Raw genomic sequence first — 23,479 nt, forward strand, 5'->3', positions numbered from 1 at the left:
TTGCCTACCGTATAATCATGCTCGTGTATCGCAAAGTATAATTTCATTTTTGATTAATTTTGTTTTTTTATTGAAAGTTGAAAAATCATATTACATTCAAAGTCTAATACTACATTATACACAGTCATAAAGCTTACAGAGTAATAAGAGAACCATGGTGCAAAAGGCTTGAAAAGTAGTCATTTAAAATAACGTAAGAACAAAAAATTCGTGAATAATTATAAATTAAAACAATTATCTCAGAGCTATATATACCATTTATATTTTCTTTTAAAACAAATTTTGGTCTACAGCTTTACTAAATTTTAATTGGGATTTTTTTTTTTTTTACTAGATTACGAAAGGCATGTCTAACACTTTAGCAAAGAAAAGAGTAACATTAATTTACCGATATGTTCATTAATTATTTGGTTTTGGATGAATAAGAATAATTTGAATAAGGTAAAAAATCATCGTTCAAAAGGCTTCTGAAAATAAAGATGTTAGAATAGTACGAGAAATTATGAAAGTTGTAATTTATAGTAATTTAAATGTTGTCTTTGAAATTTTTAGAAAATTTAAGCATTTTTACTTTCTTGTGTACTAAATATACAAATAGATTGAACTATCACTGACAAAAAAACGGGAATGGAGGGCATTTATATTCAGTGAATACCTTGAGATATTACAAACCCTGATTATAAGTTTGGAAAAACGTGTGTACGATGTCATGCTGAAAACGGAGAACACCTTTTGTTGGATTGTTAGATATTCTCTAAACTTTAGGGATACCTAATATTTCCGTTTTGTTGTATAATTGAAATACAAATTGTTATTTTTCTAAGTGTTTCTTTGGATACAAATCGCATATGATTTGAGTAAACATATTTGTAATTTTGGTTTGTATGCCTTTCCGTTTTGCTAAAACTTATATTTTACTAGAGACTATGAATTTTTGAGCCCGAATGTATTTTATGAAGCTCAAAACTCTCCAGTTGGGGCTATGAAAATAAAAATCTGATCACTCGTCTGTCATGGCCATACCCAAAGTCCACAGTTTTTATGAGAAGGGGAGGAAGGTAGCCATTTATTAGGGAGTATGCAGTAATCTTTCGGGAGATTATTTTCTTAGATTTGTTGAATTTAGATGGCTTTTTAGTTCAAATATGTAAGTAGAATAAGATTCTGCATCGATTATTTTGATTCGTTCGAATAATTATTTCTGTGCTGGAAATGTTAAAAAAATTTAAGGGTTCATACACTGAAAATCTTGTATAAATTTATCCAAACTATTTTAGATATTCTAATTATTCTATTTATTTTATATGAGCGTTTCATCTAGTAAGTATACAGAGAAAATAACTTTTTTAGGAGAGTATCGTTAAGCACAATTCTTAAGCATATAAATTTTTCAGTTCTTTTTCTAACACAATACAGCTCAAAGATTTTATGAATAGCAAAATTTAAGGTACAGTGGAAAAAAAAAAGCTTTGAAATATGGCAGAAATTAAATTTCCAAACACTAAGAATTATTTTCGCTAATTGCTTATAAAACTTCCTACAAACTTCCAGTGAATTAAGAAATTTAAAAATTATTCCCTTAGGATCATTAAGAGGCTCCTCTTACGGATATAATTAAATAATAAAAACAATTCAGAATACAAATGTTTATTTATTCAATGAAATAATCAAAATATACTCGAATTATATGCAATGTTTTGACATTATTTTAATATCAAATTCAAAGAGTTAGAGGAAAATATCGAATTACCGACTAATTTGATTTTAAAACTTTCCAGATCGTAGTATGTTGTTGTAAATTGAATATTTGAGTAGCTTACAGGAGCTGAAAAAGGAGAATATTTTTAAATCTAAGGAGGATAGTATCGGAGACATTTTTGCTTCTTGACGTCAAAAACATTAAATAAGCATTTTCTATTAAAGCGCCTTCCAGGACTGGCTTCCAAGAGCACTGTGCGATCTTTGCTCTTGATTCCAGAATTAACCTTTTCATTGTAACCGTAATTTGCATTGGATTTGTGTTCCTGGTTATTTTTCTTATTATCGCACTGTTTTGTTATTTTCAACAGAAAATCCTTCCGGTTTATTTAAATTCTCATGCATCAGTTTGCGAATTTTTATCTAAAAACTGTAAGTTTAATGACAATATTTGTTTACTAAAAATTGCAAATGACGTATTCCAAAAAAATTTCGGTTGAATTTTTTTCAGTTGGCATACGTTTTCTCGCTAAGATAAAAAATTTTGAGCAATTCCATTTATTTGCCTTTAACATTATAGCCCTTCGCCTTTAACTAATCACATTGGTTATTTTTTCTGATATATGCCAAATTTAAAGAGTCGATGATATTTAGAACAGAAATCTGAACTATTTGCTCGTCTATATGAAAATAATGCATTGTTGAATTTACTATTAAAAAGTTGATTTTGGCGAAATTCAATATCGTGGTAAATTTCACTGTCAATTTTACTTTCTTGTATACAAAGTATAGAGAAAATATTGTAATCGTCAAAAAAAAATTCGAACTCGAGATTTTGATGAATATCCTTGTTGCAGATATCTCCAAGTCCGAAAAACACACTTTATCATTGTCTGCCTGTATCAAAAAACGCTTGGAGTTAGACGGCTGAAATTTTGAATATGGTATAACAACCAAATATGTAGGTTTCTATCAAATGTTGAGCAAAATATTTAACTGAAAATCTGTCTGTCTGTTTTCTAGAACAAGTGGATCTAATGTAAAGAGCTTGACTCATTAAATTTAGTATATAGGTTTAGCAAGTAGAATATAAATTCTTATTAAATTTCAAACTAAATCTATCGAAAGGTTGACCATCTGTCAGTCTGTACTTTCACATGCTTGTTAAAGCAAGGACTTAAATCAGTGAAATTTAGTATTTTATTTTGTAACTACAACTGTAGTTGTATCAAGTTTGGAGTCCATGGGGCGGTAACAGGACACCCAAAATAAATATTTTCGTGATAGATTCAGTAAAAATGCTAGATTCACGACAAACATTTATATTTCATAACTATCATTCATCAGTGCCATACAAGGCATTCGTGACCTTATTCAGGGTCCACAATTTTATGCGGGGGAATGTGGATGAAACCTTTTCTGGAGAGTACATGAGAAAGTTTCGGGAATATCGCCCCCGCTAGTTTTTACAATGTAATCACATTTATCGACGTCCAGAATAAAATATCACCCGAGATTATCCCTTCAAATATTGCCCACTAATGACCAAATTTTTCAGGCTGGGGAAAACAAATTAGGGGGGATCGCACCCCCTTATCCTTCCTTCACCACGTCCCTACTTATTTAAAATTTTCATCACTTTTAGTTTCATCAAACTTTTCCCTTTTGTCATATATAAATATTTGTTGAGATATCAGTTGATTAAAAGATAATTATTTCTAGGTAAGACACAAAAAAATAGCTTAATGATATCGGATTCAGAATCAGATGCTATTTTTGAATCACCTCTGACTGTAAAGACAAATGGTTTGTGCAATGGAAGCAGCAGGGATACTCGTAATATTCATGCATGAAAAATCTGTATGTATTTCGTCTACCAGTAAAGTAAGCACATTTTGCGTATTTTATGCAGTTATGTTTTTAGCATTTTTCCTTTTTGGTATTATGAATTATTTTAATGGTAATCACTTTTTCATAATTAATTAATTTAGCAGCTTGTTGCAACTTGCGTGTGTGCATATGTCAGATAATTTTGTTTCTTTGAAGTAACTGGCGTTATATCGATATATTATACTGCTTTTAGTGATACAATGATTGAGTTCTTATTTATCATCCATTCATAAAGTTAATTCAACCAATGCTATTAATTCGAACTGTGGATTCAGAAAGAATTTCCCCTAATTTCAGAAACTCATAAATTTATTAATACGATTCTATATAAGCATTTTTTTTCTAGGCCTTGTTTTTTATCGAATGTTTTTCTCTTCTGATAACTAAATGAAACATTTTTATATAAATAGATAGTTACCATTTCTTCCCTATAGAAAAATATTAGTTCTATAAAAAATATCATGGGAAACTGTACGAGTAATTTACTATAATCATTGTTCTACTTGCATCTCGTTTTTTGTAAAAGTATTTAGCTATGTAATCATTTCTTGTTCAAAGTAACTACTGAGTGTAACATTTTTTTTTTTTTCTTCCTACCATGTCATTCTTATTACTATTAAAATTCATATTTCAATGAAATTGCAAATTTAGTTAACATTTATCACCTTTATATTCCAAGAATTCTGAGTTTTCATTTAATTAGGAAAATTCTTATGTTTGTTATTAAATTTTATGTGATTATTTTGAAACTGTTGATTACACTTAATCTGTCTTGGTTTTGTTTGTTTGATAAAAGTAACAGGAATCATCTGTTTCAATTTTTCTGTAATAAATAATTTTAATATATGAAGATTATATGTAACAGAATAAAATTATTTGGAAAATAAAAAAATATATATCCTTTTTTAAAAGCTATCTCTACTATGTTTCAGCCAACATTATAAATCCTATTCCAGAGTTTTTTAAAAAAATCAATCTTTTATTAATATATTTTATGTTGCAGTTTATCATGAGTATCATATTTTATTGTGAGTAAAAATATTAAAATAAAAAGTTTTTCGAGATCCCACGTTAATATTTAAGTAAAATAATAGAATGTTAATAATGGAAGAAATATGTATAAATGAAAGATATTGCCGCATTGAAAAAATAAATAATAAAACTTCTACGAAGTAAATACTGCATCTTGTTTCAAAAGTGGTTTAAATTGATTGAAAAATTAAATTTAAAAGTGAAAGGACTAAAATTAAATTTAAGAGTTTGAAAAGAAATAGCAAATAAATAGAAATAAAGGACCAGAAACATTTGTCAACAGCATGCAAAAATTGATCAATAAATTCCAGAAACTACATGCGTTTTCTGCTTTTGATTTGTATATTAATTCTTTATCTTGGAAGCGACATTGTGGGCATTTTTTTATTGTCTTTCTTTTGCCTTTAAAAATAAACAGAATTATTTCCTTAATTTGTGCTTTATTAGCAACAATATTCATGAATTATAATAAAAATGAATTTTGAATGAAAACGGCTTTCTGAATATTTTCTGTTTCAAAATTTTAAAAACTCTAATAAAAGTATTTGTTGTTACTGTTTTAGCGACCTAACTTTTATTGACTGCTGCACTTGGTATTCTTAATTTGAAGTTCAGTAATGTGTAATAATTTATGAAATCCTGGTGTAGACTGAATTGATTGTTTGTTTCCTACACTCGTCTAGGATTAAAAAATTAATTTAAAAATGTCGATGGATACGAAAGAAAAGTAGAATTTTGCCTATTTATTAAATGATATGAATCGTATTCAATTTTTTAAAAATTTATTTGGCATCTCATAATAATTGCAATTTTGTGTAGCATTAAAATCTTGTGTCAGCGTAATTTATTTATTTTCATGTATTGAAATTATGTACAGAATTCTAAATAAGAAAAACTTTATACATTTATTTTCAGTTTTCGATATTAAATTATAGTGGTGAACATCTGAAAATCTTTGTATTTTAATGATTTAATTTTTTTTTTAAAATATATCTGTGTTAAATTTTCTATCAACATTTCTTGATATGGTGCGAAAAATTTCAATTTTTTATTCAAAATATTATTGTTCCCATTAATATCTTTATATAAACAATTGTTTTCCTTTTTCGTTTACAGAAATCACAGAAAATTTGACATAATTGAAATGTGTGTTGCGTCATTTGAACATGTCTGTTGCAGTTCCTCATATTCAAATCTTTGTAAAAATTAGCTAGAGATTTGGATATGAAAACGAAATGTATATTTAATATTTTACAAAATGCATATTTATCTGTGATAACACTTAGGAATATGTGTTATGCATGCTTTTCTTGTTTTAGTTTTCCTTCATTTAATTTCTTTGATATATAAGTACCATGATATCTAAAATTACAGCTTCACTTTCAGATCTTTCTGCTTCTGTTGAGAATAAAACTTGCATCGCAGATTTACAAAGAATTTTTGTATGGGAAATATAAAATGCACTATTATATAATAATTTATGTGCATTTTTAAATTATCTAAATTGATTTCATCGTTAAAAGTAATATTTTACAATTTATGTGAAGTTATTGGAGCACTAAGTTGCAATTTGCTACTTATAGAAATCCTATCTTTTTTATATATATTGAAAATGTATAATGAATATAAATTTTCTTTGTATTTATTTTATTTAACTAATATTTAACTATGATGTAGTGGATCGAGGTCACATTTTCATATATTTAAAAAATAATGACATGTTGTTTTCAAATGAAACTTTAAATGCCCATTGTGTATATATCCAAACTTATTGATTCGTGTAATCGTTCCAAGGTGCACTGATATAAATACTCATTTTTCTGTGAATAAGTTCATATTTTTCTTTATTTATTGGCACGTATAACTATGCATGTCTGCAAGTGCATAATCATTTTGATCATAAGGTAAAGGTTATAGGCAGTTACGTTGTTTGATTTCTTATTCCAGCAAACTCTGAAATATCTTCGTTCTATATTTAACACTCACGCTAACAATCTAACATCACTAATCGAAACATACTAGTTTATACCAATATTCTTGAATGCCTAGGTCCAGAAAAATTACAAAATTTCAGTTTTAAGCAATATTCATGCCATTTTAAAGTATTTCAGATTCTATCGACTTGATTGAAAGGATATAGTTAAACTTTGAATTCTAATGTCTGTACGACTGATTTATTCATATATTCAATGTAATCAGTAATTATGTTTTTTTGTTTAGTTTAGCTTTAAGCTTTCATTTCAAAAAAGGTTTTATTTTAATTACTATGCAAAGATTAATTTCTACAGTATTATTTTTACACGGTTTTTCTTTCATTTCATTTCTTAAAAATTATCCTCTGTCTGGGTTTTTTTTAATTGTGTAGAAATATTTTCCAATAATGAAATTACCGATAAAGAGTTAATTTGATTGTGCACTTTTTTATATTAAATATATTTACTTAAAAAAAATTTGGATTTTTTTAAATATTAAAAATAAAGCATTTGCTTTTTTTTTTTTTTACATTAAAACTCTATTTTCTACTAAAGACTCATTTCTAACCCTTATCTCCGTGTAAATTATAAAAAATTAAAAATTGTTTGCGCAATTTTAATTTTTTTTAATGATTATCCCTTTGAAAAAACAACTTTCGTGTACCAAATATTTTTCTGAAAAAGAAAAAAAAAACATTTAATTACTGATATCGATTTCAATACCGAATACCGGTATTTTGAGCCATTTGTACAATTTTGTGATACCGGTATTCACAAGTTTAAATACCGGTGGGTTTTTTTTTTCGGTATTTATTAGAAATTTTGAAATAAATTGTTTAAAATAATCTTACTGATTCACAAAGTATTAATTAGAATTTTAGTTAGCCATTCTGAAAAATTTGCTTTTCTAGTTGTGCCCAGAAACGGATTAAGTAAAATTTATTAAGTTTAATCCATCTGAGTATTCAGAAGAAAAGAGTTCTTGAGACAAGTAGATTTTGAAGCAGATTTTTATGTATAGGTAAAAACATTTTATTATGAAATAGTACATAAAGTTTTGAATGTAATTCTTCTTTATTATCTTTTAATGTATGTCATTTAGAGAAGATAGAAGGTTATAAGTGACTTTTATAATATTTATGTTTATATCACCTCTTTAAATAGAAAATTGTTATTTGTGAAATAATGTTTCAAAAATTTATATTTTTATGAAATGATTTTTTAACTATTAAAAACAAAGGCAATAAATATCCAAACTTTTAAGGATATTGCTGTCTTTGGTATATCTATATGTATCTTACATACAGATGCATTCTTAAGTTTTATTTATAGTTTTTTACTTCATTGAATATATTTGGTTAATAAATATTTCTTCTACGTTGCCCATCTCATTCATTTTATTATATTTGATCAGAAAAAGTCACATTTAAGTTTTTGATCGGTAAGCTAGTTGCTTGTTACGAATATTGGTTGGAAATTCAGTAAATACTTGTATTTAGGATTTAAAAGTATGAATGAAGAATAAGCGAAAGGAGATGTTGGTAATGACACTATTGAATTCCAAAAACATTTTCTTGCCAATAAAAAAAAGTAGTCAAATAAGGAAATATCTTTAAAAAGACAAATCGCTTGAAAATGCTAATATTTTTAAAACAATAAAAAATATATTGTGAATGCAGTACTTTTATTTTGATTTTTGTTATAAAATCTATCTTGTTTTTAATTAAGTAAAAGAAGTTTATGTAAATAAGTTTGTACAAAAATGTATAACTGAAAACTAACCTGCTCTTATATATTGCTGAAATTGCAGTTAAACTGTAAATTATACCACCATTCTGCATTAGTAGTAATTATTTTTCATATTAAATGTTGTATTTATGGTTCTCTTATCTGATTGGCGAATTATTTCCTCAAATAATTTTATTGTCTTGTTAAAAATGTGATTCACTTTTTTATTAAAATAAAAGTAAAAATATAAGTTTGTTGTCTATAAAAAAAATCTTAAATTTTATGAATTCTTAATTAAATGTTTTGTCAAAAATTTACATTAACAAAGCTTTCGTTTCAGTATGCTTCAGCATTTTTTAAAAACAATTATAATCTCCTATTAAACTGAATTATTCATAGAATTGAATTATGATTACAATATGGTATGCTATGAAGTATTTACAGATATCTATTTATTTGAAATGTTAGAAATTCTCAAAACATTTTCACAAAGGAATTTTTAAATATTGTATTATTTATCAGTAATTCTAATTACAGATAATTTCATACATTTTTAATCAAAATATTAATACTTTCATAATATCAAGTTTTTAGTTTTGCATATAAATAATGCTAAGTTTTTAAAACATAGCTTGTTATAGCTTATTGTCATTGCATTTTGAAGTCGTATAGAAAATTCGCTTATACATTTGATTTCTAAGAATTGTGTGTCGTATTTTTAAATTGTATGTTAAGCATAATGAACATGTTCCATCAACGATTAATGCAGTTTGATATGGTTTCAGTTTTGTATCAAATGTCATCAGTTCTTTTTTAGTGTTTTAAACATAACCATTCCATTTACTTTTACATAACAAGCATTAACAGATGTGTCTTAATTTATCTCATCATTTTGAAATTAAATTATTGAATGTGCATAAATATGTACAAATAGGTAAAATTGCTCATAGAAAATGCATAGAGTTTAAATTGCTAGTGCAAATTTAAACTCTAAAAAGAAAATGTATTAATATTAAGTAGACTAATATATATTCTGTGCACTTGTATAATACTGTATTATTATAAGCCCCTGTGTTTTTTAATCTAGCACAAAATATTTCTCTGTAATCGTTGCTCAAGATGAACTGATATTATATCATTACAATTCTATCTATTGAATGTTGTATGTATTGAGAGATTAACGAATATTTGTTGTATAATGTATAAATTGTTTTAACTTGTTGTTATTTATGTTATCAAAGTGTTTGTTCCATTTGTCTTCTTTCTCAACCGCCGTACAGACTCAAGTCCTGTATATTCTTTTAACTGCTGTACACATTTTTGAAAAGGGAAAACTTAGGTTCATAGTGATGTTTTCTATTCAGTTAATTAAAAAAAATCATTCGTGAAATGTTTTTGAAAAATCTATTCTTTCTCTTTAACTTATAAAGAATAATTGAAATAAAATAGTTTAAATTTAATAAGTTGTTATAAGTACATTAGTATTAGTAGACAGAATGTATATGCCGTTTAAAATTGATGCTAATATTCTTATTTTAGTTTATTGTTCCCATCAATTTTTTCATTCAATAATTTAATTTTTTTTTCTTTATTTTGATTTATTTTCATGACTATTGGAAAATTCTCATTGCAAAGAAGTGAGAGTTTATTATGTCATTTCTCACAAAAAGTAGCCTCTTAATCCGACGTATACAACAGACTCAAAAAATTACTTGATAATATGAAAAATTAATTCAATTTAAAAATAGTGAAATGAATATTTAAAACGGGTGTTTTTTTGGTTATAAAATGATTTGAGAAAAATTTTGTTTGCATTTATTTATTATAATTATTAAAATTCGGGGTGAACAAATAAAATAATTTTCAAAGCACTCAAGATCCGAACTTATCCTGTCCACGTCTTATCACCACATCTGTTTCTTAAAAGTAAGAGTTTCATATTTTAATTTCTGTTATTTAGTATTATATGATTGATAGAGGATTAGATCAAAATTTGTTTGTTTCGTGTGAATTGCAAACCGAGAATTTTAAACGTTTTTTAGATATTCCGATGCTCTCTGCTCTCCCTTCTTAAAATAACATCTGTATTTTATCAGATCAGCTTTTGAAAACTTCATAAGAATATTCTTAATGGTTTAACTATTTTTTTAAAGTAGATGCAATTCTTGTCTAAAGAAAGGAAATTATATTATTTTTTTTAATTTCTACATTTGTCCATTGACTGATAAGATCATTCTGCAAGCTTGTAGGTCTTGAAACTTGGAGTTTGTTAGCTTCTTAACTGTTTTTGTTAAAAAGTTGTCTAAGTGCGAAAAGGGTATTTGCAGGTTTTGTGTTTTCAAATAACTTTTCGCTCTGCACTTTAATATTTTAAATATTATATTTCAAGATTTCTTTATTCCACTTACGTTGATAATTTCATTTCATTAAATAAATACTGTCTAATAAACTCTAATGTTCAAAGGGTTAGAATAATTTGTGAATACTTCAACAGATAAAGGCAAACAGAATGGTTGTATTTTCCTTCTTAATTAAATGTATGATTGATTTGTCTGGATATTTTATGTGCCTGTGATTCTTGAATATAAATATTTTATTTCTTTTCTCATCATATAGAAATTTGGCTTTTTAGTTTTTCAGAATTTTGTGGTTTATATACCTTCTCCACCATCCATTTAAAGAAAATTAAATATCAACTAAAATACTAAGTTTGTCTTTATTTTCATTTTGCACTTTGCTATCAAATCAAAATAATGAAAGAAGTTTGCAGGAATTAGTCAGCTTCATTCCAATTCGTTTTTGTAATGAATATTCATTTATTTAAAATGCTTATTCAAGATAGAAAATGCTTATCACAGCTTTGCTACATGATTTTTTTTATTGTACTAGAAAAAAAATTTTCTTTCTTGGAAAAGTTATATTTTACATATTAAAAAGTAAAAATTCAAATTTACTCTGTTTTAATACTTTTTTTTATTTGGGGAAACTGGGGTGTATTAAATGAAATTCGAATGACAATGAATGCTTGCAATTTTCCTGCAGTAGAAATCCATCAGAAGAAACTGAAAATAATTCATTGCTTTGTTATTGATGCAGTGGCTAAGACCAAACACAAATTTTGGTAGCTAATAAACCTAAATAAAAGGCAAAAAAAAAAAAAACTAGTTTAAAAAGGTTTGTTTACCAGATAGATAATTGTGATATGAATTTTTTGGTTTAAATTATTATAATTATTACATATTTTGTGTATAGTGAAGTTATTAATTTTAGTTTAAAGTATGGAAAAAGATGTCCAAAAAGCTTTCATTTATCTGAAAATATAACTTGATCATTCTAATCATTATGAATTATTATAGAATTGCATATAAAATTTTCGTGCTTTGAAATCCTTTTAGTGCTTGGTCATAACTTGAATAAGGAAGTAAATCTTCAATAAGACGCAGAGTTACTAAGATTTTGCAAATAATCACTGTGAATAAAGTTTTCCCAAAGCAGAAAGGAAAATAGCCGAGGTGAAAATTTCACAGCAGTCGTTCTTTCTTTAACCCTTTAAAGGGCCATTTTTTTCTAGTCATATTATGTTAAAATATTTTTAGGCTTGAAATTAGAATAAGAAAAGGGATTCATTTAACTTATGAGAAATTTAATTTGATTAATTAATTGATTTGGTTAATTAATAATTAAGCGACAAACCAAGACACATAATTTTGTGTGAGATAAAGAACTGAAGCAGTTTCTGTCTTTCTAAAAAAATATGTCAGAACTTATGCTAACCTACATAATTTCATACAAAGATTGATAAATTTGGTGGGAAGCATACTTCCCTCGGCCTTATAAAGGGTTAACTATATTTTAAAATAAATGTATTTTTCTGCAGAAATTGAAAGTTTTATTCTTTGATTCTTGTAATCTTAATCTTTACTAATTATTCCACATTTGTCTTTTCCGTTTGCTTGTACTTGGGAATATTCAAACTTGACTGGTAAATGAATAATGTATTTTTCAAACGAATTTCCATTAAATCATTATGCGAGTTGCAGAACAGATGCTTATTTTAACGCACGAACCTTATCATGAAGGCTGAAATTCGGGGGGGGGGGTAGTTTTTTTATTATAAATTTTGTTTGAATCTACTTTTAAAGTAGCATTAACGTAATTGCTTGAAGTTATAACGTATATAATTATCTGATGTACTAATATCACGAATTTGAATTATTATAGATACCTCCAGATTTTTGTTGTTGTTGTTGTTGTTGTTGTTGTTGGAATTTGTGGCTTATGAAACATTCTTATTCATTTTTTTTCTTTCGAATATATAGATTTTTTTTTTTCAAATGATTTTTTCCCATTTATTTCATATGATGTGCACCATTGTATAATAACTACTCTATAATGCAGAAAAAGAATTCTTATATTTTTTTCAGCGATTATATATACACTATTTTTGTTTTGTCAAATTAATTTTTTTACATTTTTCAAGTGTTTATAAATAAATGAGTTAATAAGAAGTTTAAAGAATGTTATATGTGCATCCTTCCATTTATAACATTAAGTATATACGGAAGCATATAAGTAAATAGTTATTATAAGTAAATAATAGTTAAGCATATAAGTATATTACTTGAAGTGTATGCAAATGTATTAGAATTTGAACATTGTAAATGGATTCCTGTTTTGAAAATACTTAGCTTGCCAACGTTATCTCACTCGTATATCTTCTCACTTTTCCCTTTTTTAAAAAACCTGAGAACGAAATTCGTATGATTTTAATCATACAATTCACTCTGAGAACGATTTTAGTGTCGCCCCATGGCGAAGAATTTCTTTGTTTGGACGATAGAGAAATTTTTTTAAAAGCTTTAAACACTTATATAATTACTGAAACACTTTTTCTTTCTATAATTATTTCTTTATGTAGTTTTCTTCTTTTGTTATAAAAGTATGATGGATTTATCTCATTCTGGCTGTGATTGAGAAACATGGGTTGTGCTGGACTTTTGGATACTAGATTCAAACATATTTATTATTCTTTAAAAAAGAGTATATTTTCACAATTTAATGCAACGCTAAACATTTAATGATTTTAAAGACAAGGTGAGAAGAATCTATTTTTCCCCTGCACATTCTGTGCACTTTTTTGACTTTTGAATTACCATTTAGAATGGCAATTAAAAATTAAATTTGATTGAGAACATTATGAATTTTCATGCTGTCTTAACTACATTAGGAATTCTAAAGTTAAAACAAAATTAATGGCAGATTAACTGTGTTTTTGGTTATATATTATCTTAATAATTTTTCTTATGTTATATTGTACTTTGTCATTTTATTCCTTACTTACTGAAGCGAATGAAATATTTTAGTTCTTTTCTTTTATGTAATTTTGTGGGCTTGGATATCGATTTAGATTGTGTTACTTTCATACTTACTGAAAGTAAACAGTGGCATAAATATGTAGATATGTATGAGTAGAAGCGTTTTCTAAGCTGTTATGAGTCAATGGTCTTACATGGTTGAGTTTTTTAGTCATATTTATTGTTCAGTTCCTGATAATTGGTAGAAATTATAGTTATATGTTTTTGTAAGTATATTCGATAATTATGTATGCCATAATACATTTCATTTCATTTCTTGTATAGTATTTTTTGAATGTTATTTACAAAACAGTGAGCGATTTAGATTTTAGATATTAAATTTTATATCTATATTTTATATCTGAGAACTCCTGAAAGAAGAACTTCAGTATTAAGAATCTACTCAAATGAATTTGTACTGAAGTCATTTTGTTGTATCATATCATTCCATGTTAATGAATTTTTATCTTTTGGTTTCAAAATTGTATTGTTTGATGATGATAATAAAGATATGATTATATATTTTACTCTGACTTTATTTATATGAATAAATATCTCTTTTTTCCATCACTGAATAAAAAAATAAAATTGCATGGCTATGGAAGTTCTGTGCATTTACAGTATAAATAATTGATTTCTGCGTAAGTGTGGGTTTAATTGGAACAACGAGTGGGAATTTGGAAGTTTTCGAAATAATTTCCAAATATTCTGAAAGTAGTTCACATCAATTTTATTTCTCATTCTAGCTTAAATAAAACAATCTAAAAGATGGATGAAATGAAAACAAAAATGACATGCTATCAGGTTAATTATATGATTACATTCCAATCTGACAAAACAATAAACATTTTGGATATTCAAGGAAAACTGTGAGAGATCTGTAAGCTAATATTGGGAATATGGTAAGACGGAGGGTGTCTACGAATAATTTTTGTTGTTTGGCGACCTTCACAATGTCGATAAAGACGAATCCCTCCATAGACTGGCAAAGCGAAGATTGAAATGCCTACTGCCAAAGCTCCAGCACATAATGCTAGAGCTCCAAGAACTGGGGCTGCAATTAGTTTTCCACCTATAAAAAATTATTATTTTCATCTTCACAATAATTTCAAATAGAATGGCGTTTTTTTTTAAAGAATATACATATATATATTTATAATAAGTAATGATAAAAAGGGCAGAATTTTAAACCATCTGTTTGAATTTGTTTTGATGTTTAACGTCAGAGGGTCACAGAATTTCATCGAAGTTCGTTATGTTGCACATTAAATCCGTGATTACATGATTTGATTAAGGATTCAAATTAAGGAAGCAGGCGAAAAATTTTTATTCAGATTTCACCTCAGATTTTTGAGATAAAAAAAAACCTTCAAATTTAAATTCTTTAATTTAGTTATTGACAAAAATAAAACGAAATTTCTAAGGGCTGACGCATTTGAGGAGGTTTCAATTTTCTATTCTTTGATAGTTTTTGCATTAAATAAGTTATTCTGACTCATATCTATATAGAAAAACTGATGCCATTTCAGTCCAAAATTCAACAGCTAAGAAAGTGTCACAAGTACATCTGTACAAATTTTACAAAGCCAAAAAAGTAACTATTGTATTGCACAGAATAAAATACTAGCAATCGAATTCTGAGAATACTTAAAATGTCGGTAATTTCGCACTACATTAGCAGAAAAATTTTATAAACCCTGAAGACCGAATCTCGAAATGAATCCAATCGATTTCAAGATAAAAAGGCTTCGACCAAAGATAAGCGTCATCAAATAGAAATGAAAACGCACTCTCCAGTGAACTTTTAATCGAAACAAAGTAGAAGACATTGATATTTATCGATTATTATCAAACGAGAAAATATCTAGAACAAATATATTTCTTGGACAAATGTTGATTATTTGCTTCTAATCAAATTATAGGATTTTAAAGAATGAAAATGCATTCTAGGCATCCATTCCTTGTGGTATGTATGATCTTCTATGAAAGCTGCTTCAAAAAAAATGAGTTGTTGTCCCAAAGTCGAACGTTATTAGAAAGTCATGCCTCAATATGCCCAGCTTCCCAATTGTTTTTATTATGATTTGCTTCATGTTTATAAAGATGCTTTTTTACTTCCTTCCTGTCGTACTAAAGTTTGCGTGTACTCAAAATTATATTACTTTTAAAAATTTTCAGATCGATTAACTAAATTAAATATTGATTCCATACGCTTTCCAGAACGTGATAATGAATTGGAGAAAAAAATTTATCTCAAGACTCCATAATATTTATAATGAACTAAAATTTAACTAGAAAGCAGATGATTTAATATAAAAAAAATCTTCATGTTAATGCACTAATAAAAGTTTATAAAAATTTTTTTATTAAATTTTATATTTATTGCGTTGTTTTTGTTTATGTAAGTTGAAACTCAATAAAAGGAAAGCAAGCTGATAATTTCAGTGTTCAAACAATGCTTTTAATAGAGAGTTAGAAAACAATAATTACCAAATATTGCGCCCCTGATGACTTTTCTTTGAATTGGTTGGTCAGCTTTGAAGCGATATTTGCAACCAAAGATACTTAGCTTGCTGTAGTGATCTCCAAAGAACTTCAAATATCGAAATCGTTCACCACATTTGTAGCAAAAGTCTGTCTTGCAGCGTGTACAATGCATGTGATCACAACCAGTAGTACGTTCAATATAGATCTAGAAAAAAATTAAACATGAAAAATTTAATGAATTGCAATTCATCTGTTTTTACAGATTGACCACATCTGTTGGATTATGTTTCTTTCTATTCTCGTATATTGTGTTCAATAGGAATTCATTAATTGCTGACACAGTAGTGTATAGGAAATGAGAATATTACTTTCATCCTTTCCTCCTCCTTGGGGAACGGGGATATAATTTTTGAATTCACGCTTAGAGAGAAATGAAACAGTGGACACCCGTTAATTGTAGAGTCATCAACAAAAATAAAGGATACCTCTCTAACTTAGTTATTTACTATCGGATCTTCACAAAATTGATGTTGATGGAAATAACTCGAGAAGACAGCTTTATTTAGATTAGAAAAACTGTTTAAGAGAATTAACAAATTCATGAATATCTTGTAATTTTTCCATTATGGAGATGGGATACTGTAATAACTTAATTGTGACTTTTTCTATGTGTATCAAATTTCGTTTCAAAATTCGCAGTAGTTCTTGAGATATAATACATTTTGTTCGCTTAAAACTCCGCTTGAAAAGACCTAACCCCCTAAGGACCATATATTAATTAAATCATAGATTGCTAAAATAAATAATAATAATAATTTCTTTCGTTTTATCTAACGAAGATTCTAAAAAAAATAACCAAATGTAATTCAGATTGATCTTTAGTACGAACATACATTTTCAAATTCCAACTAATATACGATATTTTTTACTAGAAATTTAAGCATTTCATTACCTTTCAAAACATTTTCGAATCCGCCTCTAAAGTTGATCTCGCCCTATTCATTTCAATAATAGCTGGACATTTTTGTGAATGAAATACATTGGTTCCAAAGTTTTTAAATGAAATTTTACTTCAATGGTAAAAAATGAATTTGCATAATGGCATTTTAAGCCAACGAATTTATTAACCGATATTTAAAGGAAGAAATTTAATTTCAGGAAGAAGGGATTGTTAATCAGATAGGAAACTTATTAAGCTGAGAAGAACTTTTTGTTTATTATAAAGATATTACACTTTGGTTTTAAACAGGATTTTGACATATTTTAATATCAGGATTTTAAATTCCAGAAGTAAAGATTAATTCAAGGAAGAAAATTTAATGATATCTGTTTAAAATAACTGCATGCAGATGCCATTTATGTTGATGAAAGAATTCATTACCGAAACAAATTTTTTCCCTTTATTTCAGCAGAATTCAATTTTTATTTTTCATTTCCTCATATACGAAGTAGATGAGGCAAAGCATTGGAATCTTTTCAAATCGTAATTCATTGAAACTTCATGTTTTAGAACATTTTGCAATTGCACCCGCTTGTCTACGAAACTCAAAAATAAAACGAGTTAGAGAGATGAAATTTAGTGTATGGTCTTTACACCTCAAATGAAATATTATATCAAATTTGTGTTAAATAAAAATAAGGGAAGTTATCATGTCTGACTATCCAACCACGTGCATGCGATGGATGAAATATGGCATAAGGTTTTATCATAAGACTTGATTTGTTTGCAGCTTTGAAGCCTGTTAGCCTATTGATTCTTCCGTGTTTAAACAAGATTGCCATAAGATCGATATATGGAATTTGGTTTATAGTTTCGAAACTAAAACTGGAGTCGTGTGTTAAATTTTTGATTCAATGTACAAAACACTTATTTTTGTTACTATAAAGTATTATTTACCTTTTTAAATATTTTCAGCAACGAAATTCATCTGCGATACAGACACAAAATGTATCTAACCATAAGGAAAGAACAGTAAACAAGCAATAAAGAAAAAAAAAAGGATCAAGTGACCATTCATTTGCATATGCGATATTGCAACTTTTCATTCGAATCCTATTTCAGACATCAATCACCATAGAAAGAAGCGTAAGAATGTAATGAACAGGGTTGTTTCAAATAGGAACTACGATTATATTACAGACTTTTTATAAATATACTTTTGTGTTAAGGCTATATAACTTCCGTCCTTTTTAAATTTTATTTTAGTTATCTTCATGCAACAAGGTCATATGATGAAGACAAGCGATTTTTCGTCTTGTTTGAATGAGAGTGACATTAGTGTTGCTATTGGTCATCCCATATTACCAATTTCACATGAAAGAATAAAGCTCAGCTTTTTAGCAATATAAAACGAGAGATTCAATAATGGATGGTCAAGCTCATGCTAATTCAAATTTAAATAATAATTCATATGGACAGATGGCTGAATTAGTTTCAGGGGGGGGATATAAAAATGAATACATTTGAAAGAAAAGAATAAGTCCACATTAGTGTCACAAGTGAGGATAATTGTCATAAAACCGGCTATTCAATATCGGCTTTAATGGACACCACTTCTATTATCTGTATTTCAAATTTCTAAAATGAAGCTACATATAAATGTGATTCAGTTTAAAGTACAGGCTCTTATTGCTGCGACCGAAAATGTGAAGATATATTTGATTTAAAATAATCTATATGGTAATTTGTGGACTCACTATTTAGATACAATAATTTTATTTCTATGAGTTATACAATCTTAATTTGAATATTTTAAGAAAAATATAAAATCATATTTGAAGCACTGGTAAGATAATATTCCGATCAATAGAATATCTTAAATAATATAATAATATTCTTTTAATTCCTCGATAGAAAAAAATGCTTTATTATAAAAAATAAATTCGTAATTAACTTTAAATGTCATTTATAAACATGGAAGTTTCTTTCATTCTTATTTTAAATCCTTATGCCAAACGAAATCTAAAGTATTCAGACGATAGAACTGGTTCTTACTTTTTTAAAAATTCATAAGTTTACATTACTTGCACAGCTGGTCATTGATCATTAAATCTGAGATACAAAGATAATAAACAGAGGCGGCGGTAGCAGGGGGGCAATTGCTCCCCTGTCGGCAGCCTCTTGCCCCCCCCCCGTCGGCGAGATATTGAGAGTTTCGTCGGCAAAGTCTTCATCACTTCAGGAGAGAGTTGTAGAGAGCTGCGCATTATCGAATATGTTTATTTAAAAAACACCTTAAAATTAATATATCGTAAATAGTCGGAACTATTCAAGTAACAGTTACAGTATTTTGATTATGTTTGGTAAAATAATCGATATAGTGGTAGGTCAATAATATGACGTATTTTGCGGACGTTTTTCGATAGACCGACTAAGAACTGAATACAATGAATATTGAAGACGTTAAGTTCGCAAATTTTCAGACATCTGATTCATATGTCATTCATTCAGCTTATAATTTGTATTACTTTTGGCAATATAACCGATAAAGTAACAAGTGAATAAGATATCGATAGGCTCATTTTGCTGGCAATTTTTGTTCGGCTGAATATGAACTCAATGCGGTGAGTGTCGAAGACGTTAGGTTTCAGATACTTTATTGAAATATTTTTCATTTAGCTTATTATTTGCATTAGTTTTGGCAATATATCCGATAAGTGAATAAGATATCGCATTCTGCCGACAATTTTTGGGTGGCCGTCTCTGAACTGAATGTCATTAATGTCGAAGACTATATCCACAAATTCCCAGACATTTGATTCAAATTTCGTTCATCAAGCTTTTAATTTGCACTACTTCTGGCAATATAACCGACAAGATGACACGTGAATAAGACATAAGACATGTCGCATTTTGCGAAAAAAATTTTGATCGGCCGACTGAGAATTTAGCGCGGTGGTTGTCGACGACGTTAAGTCCAAATTCTCAGTCATCTGATTTAAATGCGATAATGTTCATTCAGTATATAATTTATACTATATTTAGCAGAATAATTAATAAGCTGGCAAGTGAATAAGACATCATATTTTTCCCGACTAATCTTTGTCCTTCAACTAAGATTTTATCATAGATTATGGAAAAAGCACTTCGCTTACTTGCCAGTGGAATTATTAGATAAAGTGATGCTTTTATATTATTAGGAATAGGACGATAGAGTTGTTTTCCGTAATTCATCATTCAAATTCAAGTTCTAAAATCAATTGTTTTCTTATTCATCTAATTGTTACTTCCTTGGTAAAGAATTGTTAAATTCATTTTATTCATTTCACTATGAGAATTATCTGATTAAAATCTAGTTAATGGTTAAACTAAATTTAATAAAACACTCTTTCTTTTGATTCTTTGGTGCATATGCATGCTAAATATAGTTTCTTTCCTGTAGTCAAATTATGTGAATTTATTATAAATCACGGAGCAAATAAATTCTATAATTGTAAATTACGTTTAACAGTAAAATATCTGTTTTTTTTTTGTTGTTGTTTTTTTTGAAATCTAATTTATCAGGCTACAGTTATTACAGTAAAGAAATATTACCGACTGTAATTGACGACAAAAAAAATATATGTGGTATGGTAGCTTTTTAGCTACATTAAAAGAGTTTATTCGAGTATGCGCTAAATTTGTAAAATAAATTACTACCTAATTCTTTAGACTCTGCAGAGTCATTATATTACTATGTAATCGAGGAACGTATCGTTTAAATTTTTTTTTCTTTCAATTGCTTTTCGAGGCAAAAACTATATAATTTCAGATGCTTCTAAATTTTTAAGACTTTTAATAAATCTGCCTTATTGATTAAAATAGTTATTCATAGAATATTTATATATAACACATTAACCGCATGACATTCAAATTTACTTAATTTCTTTATTACATGGCAGATCTTATTCAGGACAATTATTATTATTTTAATCCGTAGAATAATATAAGGATATTTGAGGTAATGATGCATTTTCAGGTGATTTTTGCATTTTAAATTACTTAATACTTAAAAAAATTATTTAAAATTAAAAATTTATTAATTCCATTCGCGAGTCAGACTCGTCATTTATACGAAGGTGTTAAGAAAAACTAATGCATGCAACTGAAGAGATAAAACTCATTTTTTGGAAGGAATATTAGCTTGCAATAATTTTGAATTAAAAAAAGTGCTTAACCATAAGAACGCTTGCCTATAAACGAAGATAGGGGAATTCATATTCAAGATCTAATTGTTTCTTAATAAAATGAATTGGTTTTTTTTAAACCTGAATGTATATTGAAAAATAAATACATGGGAGATTTAATGTTTAAGCAGTCCATTTTTGATATCTTATATAAAATAGTGCATATATTTACAAAATATTTTCTCCGGCCTTCTTAAGAAACAACATCATTGTATCTTTTCCGCATTCTATATTGCTTGTGTCCGAACTATAGTAAATTTTTGTTGAGCACTTATTCTCCTCAGATTTGAAACACCTCTGAATTCCTGCTCGTTGTTGCAATCCTTATTTAAAAAATATTTTAGGTTGGAGACTATGCTAAAATATCAATATTTGATTAAAACATCGAATATTTTTTTAAATTTATTATTCATTTTCAAAAAAGTTTCTTTTATAAAACTTTGTTTTCCAACATTGATTTTATATAGCTTCTGATAAAAAATAATTAGAACATGCGTTTGTTCATTTAATATGAAACGCATGGCGCAATCTGTGTTTCTATCTATATGCTATAATTTAGAATGCAATATAACCACATCTTTTCTAAAATGAAATCTCCAGAATCTCATAGTTTTAGTTTAGTTATATTGTCCCGATTTAAGACAACACTAGTGCTAATTTGGGATGGACCTCGTAATTTTGAACCGCGGTCAGATAACAAGGACGACACCTAAGCTGGCACCACCTCTCTAAGCTTCCACACCACACCAGCGGTTGGGCGTTTGGCCCCTATGGATTTAGCGTGCACCAGGCCCGCTTACACGATTGTTCTTCGGTGGAAGCGAGTCTCTAACCTGAGGACCTCCGGTTCCGAAGCCGAGACCTTGTCACCAGTCTACCGCGGTCCCCTAGAGTCTCATAAAGTAATGAATTCAAATATTGACAATTTTTTGATGGCCAGTAAGAGAAACTAAGAACATTTTTTTTTACAAAAACTTTGTAAAGTTTTAATAATGAAAGAAAGGATCAGCATTTGAATAAAAAAAAAACTAAATAATAGTTGGTTTTCTTTAATTAAATGTAAAATTAATTGCTATGAGGGATTTCGAACTAAATTAGAGATATTATGCTTGCCCCCCTGTCGGATTTGTCTTGCACCCCCGTCGGCAAATCTCTGCTGCCGTCTCTGATAATAAAATATAATGATTCGTTAAAAATCGCCATCCACCAACAAATATTGTTTTTACTAAGAAGTTCTTAATATTCTACATGTTTTATATCAACTGTTTAAATGTATTTATTTTTCATAAAAAAGGAAATTCCAATTCATACAAAAATCATCTGATCTCAAATTATCCAATGGTTATTTTATAACAGTAATTAAAACTCACGTATCAGGACGAATAGGGCGAGAGAAATAATATACAGTGCTTCAAGTAAGCAGCATTGCCGATTGACAGTTGGAACTTTACACTTTTTTGTAAATATTTCAAAAATTATTATAGATATGCACGTAATTTTTAAGATTCCGATGTTTTAATATCCTAGTTTTACTGTCATATAAAAATTTTACTATGTTGCAATTTACTTTGTTTTTATCATAGTCGTGTTTAAAAATTTGTAAAAAAGATAAATTTCTCTAATTTTTAAATTTTTTTATCCGTTTGTGTAGTAAATTTATGATTTTTAAATGAACGAAAAAAAGATTTGAGAAATACAGTTTCTGAGATATCGCTAAAAGTTCATTCATTTAACACTGGAGGCGCCATTTTTTAAAAACTTTATAACTCCCGAAATTTTCATCAGAAGCTTACAAAAAGTCTTTTGGTGGCTGGTTTTTCATGACGAGTAGTCGATTTAGCAAAAAAAGGTATACTTAATGAGAAAATGACGAGATACTAATTAATTATCTACGTTAATTAGATCAATGTCTCTATCAAAACAAGTCTGTTCCCTTGAGCTATTTCCTTCAATACCACCTTTTTGAAGGTGTGATAATAAATAGCAAAGTTACTGAGATTATTTTTGTTCACGATTGTACAACCAGATTGAACATAACAACAATCATTTCTTATAACGGGTAACTCATTTGGAATTTCCTAAAGAATATTATTTACGAATCATCTGTTAAAAAAACATTTCGACATCTGCATTCGTTTAATCGTAATTTTT

At 27.6% G+C, this 23,479-nt stretch overlaps 2 protein-coding genes across 4 annotated transcripts in view; one reads left to right on the plus strand and one right to left on the minus strand.

The window, feature by feature from the left end:
• Positions 1-8,497, plus strand: part of LOC129960131 (dyslexia-associated protein KIAA0319-like protein) — a 100,405-nt gene extending 91,908 nt beyond the window's left edge. For all 3 annotated transcript variants that reach the window (XM_056073288.1, XM_056073287.1, XM_056073289.1), the window contains exons 22-23: positions 3,421-3,582; positions 5,737-8,497. In XM_056073288.1, the coding sequence (XP_055929263.1) occupies positions 3,421-3,551 (131 nt within the window). In that variant the 3' untranslated portion in view covers positions 3,552-3,582; positions 5,737-8,497. The remainder of the gene's footprint in view (positions 1-3,420; positions 3,583-5,736) is intronic.
• A 5,901-nt stretch (positions 8,498-14,398) lies between these two features.
• The window catches only part of LOC129960948 (E3 ubiquitin-protein ligase ARIH2-like), a 93,448-nt gene continuing 84,367 nt past the window's right edge, over positions 14,399-23,479 (minus strand). The window contains exons 3-4 of the mRNA XM_056074710.1: positions 16,166-16,367; positions 14,399-14,747 (exon numbers count right to left, since the gene is read on the minus strand). Of these exons, the coding sequence (XP_055930685.1) occupies positions 14,533-14,747; positions 16,166-16,367 (417 nt within the window). The 3' untranslated portion in view covers positions 14,399-14,532. The remainder of the gene's footprint in view (positions 14,748-16,165; positions 16,368-23,479) is intronic.

Source organism: Argiope bruennichi, chromosome X2 (assembly GCF_947563725.1).
Source record: "Argiope bruennichi chromosome X2, qqArgBrue1.1, whole genome shotgun sequence".
Classification (NCBI taxonomy): domain Eukaryota; kingdom Metazoa; phylum Arthropoda; class Arachnida; order Araneae; family Araneidae; genus Argiope; species Argiope bruennichi.